This window comes from Acanthopagrus latus, chromosome 3 (genome assembly GCF_904848185.1).
Source record: "Acanthopagrus latus isolate v.2019 chromosome 3, fAcaLat1.1, whole genome shotgun sequence".
NCBI classification, from domain to species: Eukaryota; Metazoa; Chordata; class Actinopteri; order Spariformes; family Sparidae; genus Acanthopagrus; species Acanthopagrus latus.
In genome coordinates this window covers 24550612-24564652 of record NC_051041.1, presented here as the reverse complement: position 1 = coordinate 24564652, position 14041 = coordinate 24550612, and the positions used below count along the sequence as shown (strand labels likewise).

The following is a 14041-nucleotide window of genomic DNA, read 5'->3' as shown; positions in this document are numbered from 1 at the left end:
CATCTATCCAAGAACTGTAGTGTAGTGTGGATTTGATGTACTTGATGTATCCATTTTATGTAACTGTATACGTATAGCCTACTACAGTTAAAAAAAAACTTCATTTTTACTTTAATACAATTTAGTTGAATTACTTTGCAGATCCAGATTTTAAATAGGAACTGTCCGATAGTATACCAAGCAGGTAACATCATCTTCACCCTGACCAGCCACAACATAACGGGTGAATAGAAAATCATCTGCCTTTTAATTGGAGTAATATATAATATATAACTCCCTGAAAGAGATTAATGATACAAACTTTTGCTTTTTAAATATTATTTTTGACAGGCTGTCCGTATACTATACATAGTAGGTTGTCAACATGGTAGTATGTTCACACATGTTCACATACTACTGTCTATAGGATTGTTACGGTTAAAGACTACTTTTTTTTTTTTGTTATTTTCTGCAAAAGCTCACGCACCAACATTTTCTTGTATCAAACATTGTCCAGGTTCTAGTCTTGATGCATTTAAATGTGGATTGTGTTAGAGACACAAGTGTCCAGCCACAGGTTTGTTGAATACAGCGTTCCACGGTAGGCAGCCGCAGTTTACGAGCTGTTCCTGAACGTGACACATCGTTGTAAGCGTGGAATGTAATGAATGATGTACTGCAGGCCGGAGTCGTGGTCCATACACGTGTTGAGTCAATCTGAGGATAGATGGGTCTGTAGGGAAGCACCAGAGCAAGCAAGAGCATCGCTTTTTGGATCGAAATTTCTTCTCTGACAAGAGGTCTTGTGAACGGTTTTTGTCGTCGACGTTTTGTTTAGAAGGGCAGCTCTGGCCGAAGAATATTTTGGTGAGTTGAAATTTGATGCTGTTTACTGAGGCTGCTGCTGGCTAGCTAGCAAACACTGTGAAGCTACAAGCTAAAAAAAAAACTATGACTTCCGGTTACAAAATAAAAATAAAATACTGTTGGATATACGATGCCCCGTTACGATTGCAGTATTTCAGCTGTTGCCCTATAACCCACTATTAATGATACAATAATGCTACAGATGGGCATGTTGAGCTGTGTTGCGGCTGTGTTGCCATGCTTGTTGCATTAAAGCCTATAGAAAGCTACGGTCGCTTTTATTTTGAATGCAGTGTCGGACATTTTTGTCATATGAAATATAGCGAGTTTGATATAATTGTTAAAGAAGGTTAACGTGTTAGCAACCCTTTGTATTTAAAGGCAGCAAGTAAGATTAATCGGCCGCGGCGCTGTGTTCAGCAAACGTTTCAGTTGGCACTCTTCTGTGTCAGTCACTAACGTGGGCCTGGTTTTGTGTGTCTGCTTGTAGTTCTCCTAGCGTTACACCGGTATTACCTCGAATAGTTAGCCAAAAGCTAATAGCGCTGGCGGGATTAGTTTGGTTTCGTTGACTTTGTTGACGATGACAACTTGGATGGGCGGCCCGTTCTCTTGTAGTGTCCGAGCACAATTGACTACAACTACCCCGCCCGCTCGGCCCATGCTGTGTATGTAACCGAGCGCTTCCAATGTGCCACGCTTGATATTGCGACTGTGTTGTGAGAAAGGATGGAAAAACGTTTAGCTTCCGCATGTGTAGATAAACTGGTACAATTTGGTGGCATTTTGTAACGTTAATTATTACGTTATTGACGTCACTGTGTCCACGTTGTAGAATAAGGACATGTAGGCTTAACTACAGTCATTGCTTTGTTTAAGCTGACCCTGTGCCCCCCGTTCTTTTTTCTGTCTTCCTGTCTGTGCTTTATGGTTTCTATTTATTACTGATATTGTTGAGGTAGTATTTACCATCTCAAATACAGTGAAACCAAAAACATGAACAGTTTGTCCCAATGTTTATAATGGTCTTTGTACTCTTTGAATATGTTTGCAGTTTTTGTTTTCGTTTGGTTTCAATGGGTCATCCATCTCCAGGTATCAGAGCACAATGATGAAGTACATTCTGGTAACCGGAGGAGTCATCTCAGGTATTGGCAAGGGTATCATTGCGAGCAGCGTGGGCACAATCCTGAAGTCCTGCGGCCTGCATGTAACTGCCATCAAGATTGACCCTTACATCAACATAGATGCAGGCACATTTTCACCCTATGAGCATGGTATGTCAGAGGAAACACACGTTCTAATTTAAAAGGTTCATGATTATAGAGTCACATATTATGAAGGTGTTACAACTGTGTCATACCCCTCACTGTGCAGGGGAAGTGTTTGTGCTGGATGACGGGGGCGAGGTGGACTTGGATCTGGGCAATTACGAACGTTTCCTTGACATCCGACTAACCAGAGACAACAACCTGACCACTGGCAAGATCTATCAGTCGGTGATCAACAAAGAGAGGAGGGGAGACTACCTGGGCAAGACTGTGCAAGGTAAACAACTGCTGTTTATATCAGGAAGAGGAAGAGGGTGCCATGGTGAAGAGACATGGTCAGCCATGATTGATCTTGGGGTTTCTCTCTCTTTTTCCAGTGGTGCCACACATCACAGATGCCATCCAGGAATGGGTGGTGAAACAGGCCAAAGTGCCGGTTGATGACGACGATGTAGAACCTCAAGTTTGTGTTATAGAGGTAAGCCAAGCAGCATAATTTGGCTTCTGTTTTATAATTTTGTACAGCTGCATCAAGACAAAGGCTGCCATGATTATTACTTGTAATGTGCGACTGTGTTTTTTTTTTTTTTGTTTTTTTTTTTTTGCAGTTAGGAGGCACGGTCGGAGACATCGAGAGTATGCCTTTCATTGAGGCCTTCAGGCAGTTCCAGTTTAAAGTGAAGAGGGAGAACTTCTGTAACATTCACGTCAGTCTGATACCACAGGTAAGGGAGCAACAACTCCGGGCCTCACTGCTTTTTTCTGAGGGCAAATGTGTCAGCTGCTCTTGGAGAGCAAATCACTGTAAATACACACTCTCATTCACCCTCTACCACAGCACTGTGTCTCATCCTCTTGAGGCACATAACAGCTTAAACGAATGTGCATGTTGATTGGCACTCAGATAAACCTCCTAACATCCGTGAAATGTGGTATTTCTATGCACATTATCTTTCAGAGTAAGTAGGAATAATTAATATTAATCCAAATTAAGATCAGAGCTTGACTCAGCTGCATGAAATTATCCTCAGACCTGTACACAATCCCACATTTCACAACACCTGTAATAAGCCCCTGTTTTGCCTGTGTTGGTCAGTGGATAACAGGCAGCAGTACTGTTGTTAACCTTCTGTGGGCTGCAGGCCACCTTTTACAAGGACAATATGTATTTTGTATGTTGCCTCCTAGAGACAGGGACATTTTATTATTATGTATTGAAAGCCAGAGAAGAAATAACTTTAACAGTATTAACACTTCTTTCAAAAGCTATAGCCCAGTTTATGGCCACATACAAAGTCTAAGCGTACAACAACATAGCAGGGAACATCCTGCTGTGGGGAAGAAGTTTTCGAAAGTTTTTGTCACTCTGGCTGAACAGGCATGTGTCTTTATGAAGCGCTGTTAGAGCGATTGGAGTTTTATTTCTGACTGCAGAAACAGTTCTGACCAAATCATCACTGCTGCAAAGACGGCATGTGTTCTCTGGGCCAGCAGTCGGGCGTAATCTCTGTTTGTTTCTCTTTTTTGTGTCCTTTCATAAGCTTTTTGACAACTTGAGACAACATTCATTGTAACTGTTGGTGCCACAAGATATCAGACATAATCAACTGCTTTGTGTCTTTGATAAAATATTATATGATGGTTCCAGCTTCTAAAATCCTACCAAAATATTACTTTTCTGTGTTTTATGTCATTGTAAATTGATTACATTTTTGAACATTTTGCAAAACAGTTATTTGGAAGATTTCACCTTTGGCAAATGGGAATGGGAGCTTTACCCCATTTTCAAATATACATGAAGTTTGAAAGATTAATAAATGAAAAGTAAAAATGATTGCTCATCTAACTTACCAGTTTATCATGACAGGTCGTTATCATTCAAAATGCTGCTGGGAATAGAAAGACATTTTTACCTAATAAGATTTAATTTGCAACCAGCAATGTCAAAACTTCACACCAATAATCCCGTACTCCCTAATTATGATATTAGATCTGATTTACTGATCGCAGAACCTTTTTATAACAGAGTTGTATATGTTCTCTTTGGGATTTGTAGGGGAAACAGGACTCCATGTTCAGTGTTGTACGTGAATTTATTATCCTAGAGTATTTTCTCTACTTGTGTCATGTCAGATGTTACAGATGCACTGACATGCGGTTAGCATCAGGTATATTCTGTCAGTTTAATACATTTTATATCTCCATTGGTCTTTTCTAGCCCAGTGCAACAGGAGAGCAAAAGACCAAACCAACCCAGAATAGCGTCAGAGAGCTGAGAGGACTGGGTTTGTCACCTGATCTGGTGAGTCACCTGCTGAACACACTCATCCCTTAATAAATGCTCCATTTTTTTGTGTGTGTATTTTTATGTTGGCTGTGACTACTACATGAGTATATTTCATGAATCATCCTTGATCTCAAAATGTCTTCAATATCATGGAATTTCAAGTTGTATATTCCAGATGTGGGAGGTCATTTTGTGTTTCAGCCTTGAGTTTACCCCAGAACACCCTGAAATCTTCTGAAGCATGAACTCAGCAGAAAGGTTGAAATGCTTTGTAGGATTCAGGTCCATGGTGACTTATATCATAATGACACAAGATGTCAAGGTCAAAGTGACTTTGAGTGGGACAAACATTAGCCGTGTGTCCATCAGCCTGTTTGATGCACACTTTGAAGTAACACTTTAGAAAGAGTTGACAGAATTGACAAAATTAGAAAATGAAAACAAAAAACTAATGCTGTCTTAAAGCAGCAGTCTGTAACTATTTTATAATATATTTATTGAAATTGTTATAACAACCGGTTGTTTTGTCGTGATAACGAATTAATGTATTTTGTTATCTCCATATAACAAAGAAAATGAATTAATAAATGGTTAGTTAGTTAGTTAGTTTAGTTACATTTCACATTACATTGCTAAGTTAACGTTAGCCTACCCTTACGTTACCTGACCTGAAGCAGCCGGATAGATGGGAGATTGTCAGCCTCCCATCTGCTAACTGGTAGCCCCTAAACAAACCCAGTCAAGTAAACACACTAAGGTAAAGTGAAACTTCCCAGTAGCTACAGCCAGTGGCTACGGAAGCCGTTCGTGGCAGCTCTTGTAGGTTGAAATCAAGACAAACACGTCATTAATGAATTCGTTATCACAAGAACATAATCTTTGTTACATCGAGATAACAAGATAATAAGTCATTATCACGAGAAAACAATGTTTGTTATATCAAGATAACGAGATAAATGTATGCGTTATCACGAGCAAACAATCTTTGTTATATCGAGATAATGAGATAAATTAATGCGTTATCACAAGAAAACGATCCCTAACTCTATAACGAAATAAATTAATGTCTTGTCACAAGAAAACAATCTTTCTTATATCGAGATAACGAGATAATAAGTCATTATCATGAGAAAACAATGTTTGTTATATGGAGATAACGAAATAAATTAATGCGTTATCACGAGAAAACGATCTCTGTTATATCGAGATAACGAGATAATAAGTCATTATCATGAGAAAACAGTGTTTGTTATATGGAGATAACAAGATAAATGTATGCGTTATCATGAGCAAACAATCTTTGTTATATCGCGATAACGAGATAAATTATGCGTTATCACGAGAAAACGATCTTTGTTATATCGAGATAACGAGATAATAAGTCGTTATCACGAGAGAACAATCTTTGCAAAAAGAAAAATCCACAGCCATTCTCAGCAGAATTTTGTCTGTGATAACAGTAGCCTTTGAAATAATCCTGACTCTTTAGTTTTTACAAATAATGTTTCTGTGTGTGATTGTGGGCTGTTTGTTTTGATACCAAAGTAGCATGATGGTGACAGTGGACTGTGGCAAGGAGGTTTAAAGTCAGTCTGTGGAAGAAGTGATAATATTCACAGTAATATAGCGTATGTAGCAAACAACCACAGTTTGAAAAGAAAGTTAAAGAGTTGCTTTGGGGTAAAACATACATTTCTGTGGTTGTTCGTTTGTTGGTGATAGCCCTTAGTAATATCATCATTGAATGAGAATTATTGTTAGTGTTTGGCACATTGAAACCAAATTAATCATTAAAAATACAATAATGAGGGAATTCATCCACACAGTGTGATTGTATCACTCAGCTGATTCAGTTGAGATAAAATATAGGTTTTTATTGAAAATGTGTGAACTCTTACAGCTAACCATCACACACAGAGCATAATAACATTTATATATTGAACTTAGTCAAAATGCTGCTGCCAGAGCACCTTCATGTCATCTAAGGGCTCTGTTATCAAAGCTAAGCAACATTGTCTCAGCATTTTGTTGAGATGACCCATTTCACTCTCACGCAGTGCATTTACATGACACTCGTGAAACCGAATTATTGTGTTACGCCGACTATGACAGGATTTTTAAGATGCATGTATACACCTTAGTCTGACTAAAATCAGACCGGATTGGATTTCACATAGTCGGATTAAAACACTTAGATCATTCAATTGATAGTCGCACTTGTGCATATATACGTTCTATCAGATTGGATTCGGATTTTGCATTCTGCGTAGGCTCGAGATTTTTTTCCCAGGGCCGTGAGCCAGAAGTAGGAGGACGGTGGCGTCTTTCTTCTGAAATAACCGCAAGCAAGAGCGCCACTGTGCATCTAGTTTGTGTAATTATCATGTACACCATACGAAATGTACAAAGATGTAGCTTTGTCTTGCTCTTCATAGGCCATCTTTCTTGGATGCCAAGGCAGAGTTTGTTGTTGTTGGTGACATAAAGAGGTCTTGCTGGAGGTGGCTCTATTACAACTAGTTGAAATGGGTAGAGCGCCACCTATCATACCTGTGTATGTAACGCTTCATCCAATAATTCGATTTTCTCACCGGCACGTATACTCAGACGACTGCAGTTGTCTGATTTAGTAGCACAGTCGAGCTATGGCTGTAATCTGACTAAGCTGTGCATGTAAACTTACTGAGTGATTGATAAAGTCTCACCACATCTGTGCCAACAGATCATGTGTCGCTGCTCCACTGCTCTGGAGAACTCCGTCAAAGAAAAGATCTCAATGTTCTGCCATGTAGAACCTGAACAGGTACGTCACTGACATTGAAGTCTCGTCATCCCAGCATCTTTGATTAAGAACACTTGCGTCTCTTTTAGCTACTCTGAACTTGCTGAACTTTGTCGTCCCAGGTCATCTGCGTGCACGACGTGTCATCCATCTATAGAGTACCGTTACTGCTGGAGAACCAGGGCGTGGTGGGCTACCTGAGCAGGAGACTCAATATGCCCATAGAGACTAAACCCAGGAAGATGCTGACTAAATGGAAGGAGATGTCTGACAGGTAAAGGCCTCAAGCATCAGAGAGAAAATCAGCCTTTTTAAATAAAGTAGGGCTGAAAACTCTCTTTTGACCTAGATGATTTGATTTTAAATGGAACATATGCTGTCTTTACAGGTCAGACAGGCTGTTAGAGCACTGCTCTATAGCGCTGGTTGGGAAGTACACCAAGTTCTCTGACTCCTATGCTTCTGTCATCAAGGCCCTGGAGCACTCAGCACTGGCCATTAGCCATAAATTGGAGGTTAAGGTATGTACACAGTGTTGTTAACCCACATTTTACTAATGTTTTCATTTTCTTCATAATATCAACAACACTGTAAGCTGTTTGCACAGCTGTTTGCCTTATTCCAGAGGTAGTCCAGTCATCCTGTCTTTTGGGATAAAATCAAATGTAGCCAGTTACTACAGACGCTAATTAAAGGGCACTGTCATGTTTTTCTCATGACATATTACACAAATGAACTGTTTGTAGTGCAGTTTGAAGAAAAAATAACAAAACAAAACCTGTAAAGATGAGTGTGGGCAAATGTACACCCGGCCACTGTTCTGTCAGCAGTGAGTAGGTAAACTGCCATCTAATAGTTGCTCCATGCTCAGTCTCCACATTGTAAAATTCAGCACTTCAGAATGCACAGTTGCACAGTGGTAGAAGAATCATTAGGTATATTATATATTGTACATACAAAAAATAGGATCAGTTTAATAGTTTTCTTTTTATTGGAAATGAAAGAAATCCACACAGGTGTTTTCATTTGAGTGGTTGATTAGACCTGCTCAAGCTGAGCAAAGCTCTACTGGGATTTACATGAGGTCACCAATAATAATAAGTTGTGCTGCAAAAATACTAACAGGGAATCTCCAGAACTCCTTACATCTTTTAGATGTTTTTATTCTTGTTTTAAAATACAATAAATTGTGTGCACTATTATTCTTTGTGCATGAAAGAAAATTCAGGATCTCTTGTAGATCCAGGATGTAACCTTCTGAAAGGTATGCCATTCTGCACCATATGGGCTTTTATACTATATATACTTGTGTACCTTTACATAGATTAAGTGTAGAGCTGCTCTTTAAAGAGCGTCTACATACTCACACTTGTCACTGCTTGCGGCACATGGGATGTTGGAGGAAGAGTGGGTGGGGACGAGAGTCTTCAATCCACTAAATATATTATTCAGTGTGCATCACAGTGGCCGCTAGTTATCTATTCAAAGAGGGGCACACATGTAAAAAAGCAGAAACTCTGAAATGTAAAATACACCTGCCAGTCAAAGTTTACACTGTATGTCTCTTCTCTTCAGTATATAGACTCAGCGTATTTGGAGCCAAGCACTCTGCAAGAGGAACCAGTGAAATACCATGAGGCATGGCAGAAACTGTGCAGTGCTGAGTGAGTGCTGAGACGCTGTAATTCTAAGTAATACAACCTGGACATTAGATCTGTAGTTTCATCAACTGTGTCCCCCCCTCTCTTCAGTGGCATCCTCGTTCCTGGAGGATTCGGTGTGAGAGGAACTGAAGGAAAGATCCATGCCATCAACTGGGCCAGGAACCAGAAGAAACCTTTTCTAGGTACAGGATAGCTGTCAGGATAACCACATTGTCTCACATACATAATGCTGTGATCATTATTTTTTAAGTGTGTCCAGCTGAAATTAATAGTCATATCACTAACAGTAAAGACTGGACTGATTTGTATTTTCCTGTAGGTGTGTGTCTTGGAATGCAGCTGGCTGTGTGTGAATTTGCCAGGAACACACTCGGCTGGAAAGGTAATATTAATTCTCCCACATTATACTGGGGTGTTGTGTGTATTCAGGTGAAAGAAAACCTTTTCTGAATAGCTGAGAGCCAAGAGGGTTATCTAGTTAAATTAGCTCTGAAGTTTAAAAGCTAATTTCCCTATTTTTTACTATCACTAATACATGTCAACGACTGAGTAGGAGTATGCAATCACCTCTATCTATGTAGTGCTAGAATAAGAGGCATCATTCTCAGACTTTGTTGAATTAGGATGCTAAACTCTCTCAGTTTGACTGTCGGTCCGTCATAGCAAAACAGTGGTCCTCAATCATACTGTGTCACGTCAGCTGTTTAGAAAATTTAAATACCAAAGACAGCTGAATCCTGACTTTATCTGAAATTTAGGACCCAATTCTCACGATGCCCAAGACTATGATGACCAATACAACATTATAAGTATCCTATAAGAAATTCACATTACAATTCATTAAGCATTGGTCAGATATTCCAACATGCCACCAAAATGTATTTTGTGCAGTCTTTCAGTCTGCGAGTAAAATTTGATCAGTCTTCTTGCACAGTTTGACGTCCAATGCTGTTATAAGATTGTTGTTGTCACACAATATACATGCGTCAAGATAGCAGTGTAGCAGCTTCAGGCCTTCATCTGTGTCAGGAGAGTAGGTCACCTCTGTTTTGGTTGGCAGCACTCAACACATCACTGTAGATAAAGAGCCTTGAAGTTGACACTTCATGTTGCATTTACACTCATTTATTGTGAGTAGCTTAATATAACTGATTGCATGTCTTTCCCTGTTTTTTAGATGCCAATTCAACTGAATTTGACCCAGAATCAAAGCATCCTGTGGTAAGTTTATTTTAAATTCAGAAACGATCCAGCTGTGAATTCGACCTAAGAAGTTATTTAAGTTTAAATTGTTGTTTGATCTTTGCAGGTTATCGATATGCCAGAACACAACCCTGGGCAGATGGGGGGAACCATGAGGCTAGGGAAGAGACGGACCATTTTCAAGACCAACCACAGTGTATTGCGTAAGAGAATTTCAAACTCACCTTCAGCCCAGTATTGACATGTTGTTGCATCTGCCCAGCGCTTACAGATTTTCTGTCTTCCAGGCAAGCTTTATGGTGATGCAGAGTATGTGGATGAAAGGCACAGACATCGCTTTGAGGTAAGTTGACCTCTAAGGTCATCAGCACCATTAAACTGCCTTGTTGATGGGAGAAGTGGGTGTGTTTAATTTTGAATGTTGTCCTTGTGCAGGTTAATCCTGAACTCAAGAGTCACTTTGAAGAAAAGGGCTTCCGCTTCGTAGGTCAAGACGTCGAAGGAGAAAGAATGGAAGTCATCGAGCTGGATGGTATGGAAACTGAATTGCTTTATCTTGTGGATAATGTCATTTACTTTTGGGGTTAGAATCTCTGCAACCTTCTCCTTACCATATTCAAATTGAATTCTGTTTCAGACCATCCGTATTTCGTTGGAGTACAGTATCACCCCGAGTTCACCTCTCGCCCCATCAAGCCATCACCCCCCTATCTCGGTTTGCTGCTTGCATCTGCAGGGAAGCTGCAGGGCTACTTACAGAAGGGCTGCCGTCTGTCTCCACGGTAAACATGCATTACATCATGTGTCAGTTCATAACAGGTGCCATGAAGTTATTTCAGCTTGTGTATTAACAATTATGTGAATGCCAAGATTTGAGAACATTTCATTGCAACTAGCCAGCAGTTTGACTAATATTTTGTTTACACACAGGGACACATACAGTGACCGGAGTGGCAGCAGCACCCCAGACTCTGAGATATCGGAGTTGAAATTACCTTCAATCACAAATGAATGACCTGGAGGTACACTAGTTACTGATGAATTGACAATTTAATCCCCCTCCCATGTTGCAGGTGGGATGGGGATTGGACTCAAGTGCTGACCAAGACCAATGTTTTCACTGTAACTGTCAAGATCTAGAGTGAACTGTTAATAAACCCATTCCCTGCATTGCTCAGGAAATCAGCCCCTTTTGTGAGAGATGCAGCTGTAATACCACTATCAGATGTTACTATTGTGGCCTTATTGTAAATGAGTACTGCTTCACCCCTTTCCAGCTTGTTCAAATATGTCTTTAAAATTTCCTTGACAATGTTAACAGGAAGTGAAATAAACTGATTCAAAATAAGTTTGCTTTTGTTTTTATTGGATCAAACAGCCAATGGTTTACATTAGTTTCATCACTTGCAGATTTTATTGCTTTGATATACTACAGAAGTTTACAGATAAAAAAAACAAAAAAAACACACACACACTTAGAGTTAAGTCAGTCTTCCAGTGAACAATGTTGCCACATCCTTGGCGCTGTGAATCCAGACAGACCCAGTCCTGAAAAATCCACCTTATTGGGCAGCTCGCCAACATGTCACACTGGACCTGGAATTTGAGAATATAAAACAATTTAATACAATTCAGCACACCATCAATACCTTAATAAAAATAGGCTGATCTCAGTCCCATATCCGCAAGCTTCATCCAACAGTCCTCATTGTGTTAAGTGATCATCATGGATCAGCACCAAGAGGGGGGGGGGGGCACTATAGATCAAGTGATAACATACCTTTGCAGTCCAGGAGGTGTATGCCTATACAGCCCAGGGATTCAAGGCTGAAGAGCATGATCAGATCGTTACCTACAGTAGAAGAAATTGATGTTAAAATCATGAACATTTTGGCATGTGGTCTGTAAATGTAAACTTGGCAGCTGTAGGACAGTTGAGTGGCTGCTCATGGCACAGGGGGCCACAACAGTCAAAGACCACCCAGTTTTCTTGCATGCACTTGGAGAACCTAGAGCTACAGAACAAGCTCTGGTCCTTAGGATAGCATGCTGTACTGTGGAGTGAAGTCACATTAAAAATACAATTACCTCAACAGGAGATGTCCTCATCCCATCACATTTGAGGGTCAGCCATCAACATAATCACCTAAACAGAGCAAAATTTGTCAGTTTGAGCAATCACTCATCCCAGATTTCTTACAAACATCTTAGCAATGTGGCTCAGGAGTACAAATTATATCAATCAAGCCTTGTCTCAGTGAGGGCAAGTGTGTCATCACAGCCAAAACATTTTGTATATGGAGACATTGCGCACAACTTACCTTTAGTTGACTCAGCCATTTTCATGTTCTGTCCTTTTGTCATAATTGTCCAACACCTGCAACAATATAAAAGTAGAACGTTAGAAAACCATTCACTTACACCTTTAGGCTTGAACAGTCTACAAGGCAATAAGTCAAGTTGTCCTTCCCCTTAATGTTGCTTGAACAGTTATTTTCAAACTGAACAGCGACCGTCGGTGAAAGTCTTGATCTCGGCTTCCTTTTGACCGTTCATTGCTACATATGGAGCATGAACGGCTTCGATGGGAGCCTGATATAGAAACGCTCCAGTCCTTAGAGAAAAGAGAACTTGCCTGTGTTCTGCACAGTTGTCCATGCTCGAAGCGCAGCATTCATTACTGGTTGACCCTGTAGGACCCTGAAAGCAAAAAGGCAGAAAAGTCAGTGCATGTGCTAGAGTGCTGTATAAGGTCCATGTCAAGACAGCCAAATTAAGGAATAACTTAAATTGACTTTAAAGTGACTATTTGAACTGTTAAGGTAGAAGGCACTAGAAAACAATCTGCAGCTCATTGTCATACATAAGTGAAAAGAAATCGTTTCCTCCAGTGGGTGGATATATTTAAGGAGTTTGATATTTTAATTAATTGTGATGGAACACCAATTTGATATCTGGCGTCGGAGATTTGAGAGACCCCGTCAAGGCATGAATAGTTTAAAAACGGTAGAAATGAAGTGTGAATGCTTTACAAGTCTGACAACCATGGTGAACTGCCACAAAGAAATCACAATCCGGCATTGAGCCAACTTCAACATGACGGAAAAGTTGGTCTGTGGGGGTGGCATAGACTTGACCACGTGGTCACAAGCCATTAGCATTGTGCTAAAACTGAGTTTAGCTGCCAGCCAAGACGTTGATTATAACCATCAAATAAATAATAGAAGAGGCCGCCGTCATGTGCGCCATTGGATGAAGGTAGCATGGGGCAACAGCTAGCTTGAAACGTTAACATAAACTTGGCTCCACAAGATTAAGTTGCTACACAAGCTAGCGTTAGCTAATATTGGTGCATTTCGTGTAGCACTAACATACACTAACTTTACACTCAAATCCGCTCTTTAAATTTACAATAAGCGTGTACGTAATCAATCTCTAATTTACGTACATAACACTTTTGAGCGAGAAAACTGACTAAGGCCTTACCGATATCCTGAGTTGGCTTGACTTCCTCCTCGTGGAGAACGCGGAGTGGAAGGGACAGACTACGGCGTCTCGCGCTGTTATATATGCTCGCGCCGAACAGCAGCGCAATGATTGGCCGGCATAGCTCACGTGGATCCCTTTGCATGACGGGATATGTATTTTTTCTAACGTCTTAGCCATCCCTTCCTGTTTTTGTGTATTGTCACATGTAGACACATGAATACCCACGCAAACATACACTTTGCGGTGTCACTGAACACGTATCTTTCGCAGAGAACGATATAAGTGAAGGAATTGTTTGTAAGGAGAGAAATACGCTGCACAGTACGGACATGGCCGTTTAACCTACTTCAGAACCACGGACAGCAGCCTGCTCTCCACCTCCTCCTGATGCCCTGTGGTTCTGAGAGCACAATGCAGCGTCATACTTAAAACTAAGAGTTTTTAAATATGATAAATACTGCCTTTAAATGGCCGTGCCCGTCTTTTATGTCCACTGAAA

At 40.3% G+C, this 14041-nt stretch overlaps 1 protein-coding gene, 1 long non-coding RNA gene and 4 other non-coding genes across 8 annotated transcripts; 1 reads left to right on the top strand and 5 right to left on the bottom strand.

The window, feature by feature from the left end:
- Nucleotides 1-635: 635 nt before the first annotated feature.
- ctps1a (CTP synthase 1a) lies at nucleotides 636-11402 on the top strand. 3 transcript variants are annotated; one of them, XM_037093453.1, is made up of 18 exons: nucleotides 636-846; nucleotides 1942-2123; nucleotides 2224-2394; nucleotides 2495-2595; nucleotides 2726-2842; nucleotides 4336-4419; nucleotides 7127-7207; nucleotides 7309-7460; nucleotides 7575-7707; nucleotides 8762-8850; nucleotides 8938-9032; nucleotides 9170-9232; nucleotides 10028-10071; nucleotides 10160-10256; nucleotides 10341-10396; nucleotides 10489-10585; nucleotides 10691-10835; nucleotides 10984-11068. In XM_037093453.1, the coding sequence occupies exons 2-18, from the start codon at nucleotides 1955-1957 to the stop codon at nucleotides 11066-11068; spliced, it is 1779 nt and encodes a 592-aa protein (XP_036949348.1). In that variant the 5' UTR covers nucleotides 636-846; nucleotides 1942-1954. The 3 variants fall into 3 exon arrangements, with proteins under 3 accessions (XP_036949348.1, XP_036949349.1, XP_036949347.1); XM_037093454.1 differs by lacking the exon at nucleotides 636-846 and adding an exon at nucleotides 1233-1514; XM_037093452.1 differs by lacking the exon at nucleotides 636-846 and having other exon boundaries at nucleotides 1955-2123; nucleotides 10984-11402.
- Nucleotides 11399-12436, bottom strand: LOC119017054. Its single transcript, XR_005074322.1, has 4 exons — nucleotides 12375-12436; nucleotides 12142-12199; nucleotides 11834-11905; nucleotides 11399-11649 (listed from the first exon to the last, which is right to left on the bottom strand). It is a non-coding gene; the product is annotated as an uncharacterized LOC119017054 (long non-coding RNA).
- Nucleotides 11716-11789, bottom strand: LOC119017483. Its single transcript, XR_005074447.1, has one exon. It is a non-coding gene; the product is annotated as a small nucleolar RNA SNORD99 (small nucleolar RNA).
- On the bottom strand, nucleotides 11975-12105 carry LOC119017475. The gene has a single exon (XR_005074439.1). It is a non-coding gene; the product is annotated as a small nucleolar RNA SNORA44 (small nucleolar RNA).
- LOC119017485 lies at nucleotides 12268-12339 on the bottom strand. Its single transcript, XR_005074449.1, has one exon. It is a non-coding gene; the product is annotated as a small nucleolar RNA SNORD103/SNORD85 (small nucleolar RNA).
- Nucleotides 12437-12511: 75 nt separating the features above from the next.
- Nucleotides 12512-12649, bottom strand: LOC119017486. The gene has a single exon (XR_005074450.1). It is a non-coding gene; the product is annotated as a small nucleolar RNA SNORA16B/SNORA16A family (small nucleolar RNA).
- Nucleotides 12650-14041: the final 1392 nt, after the last annotated feature.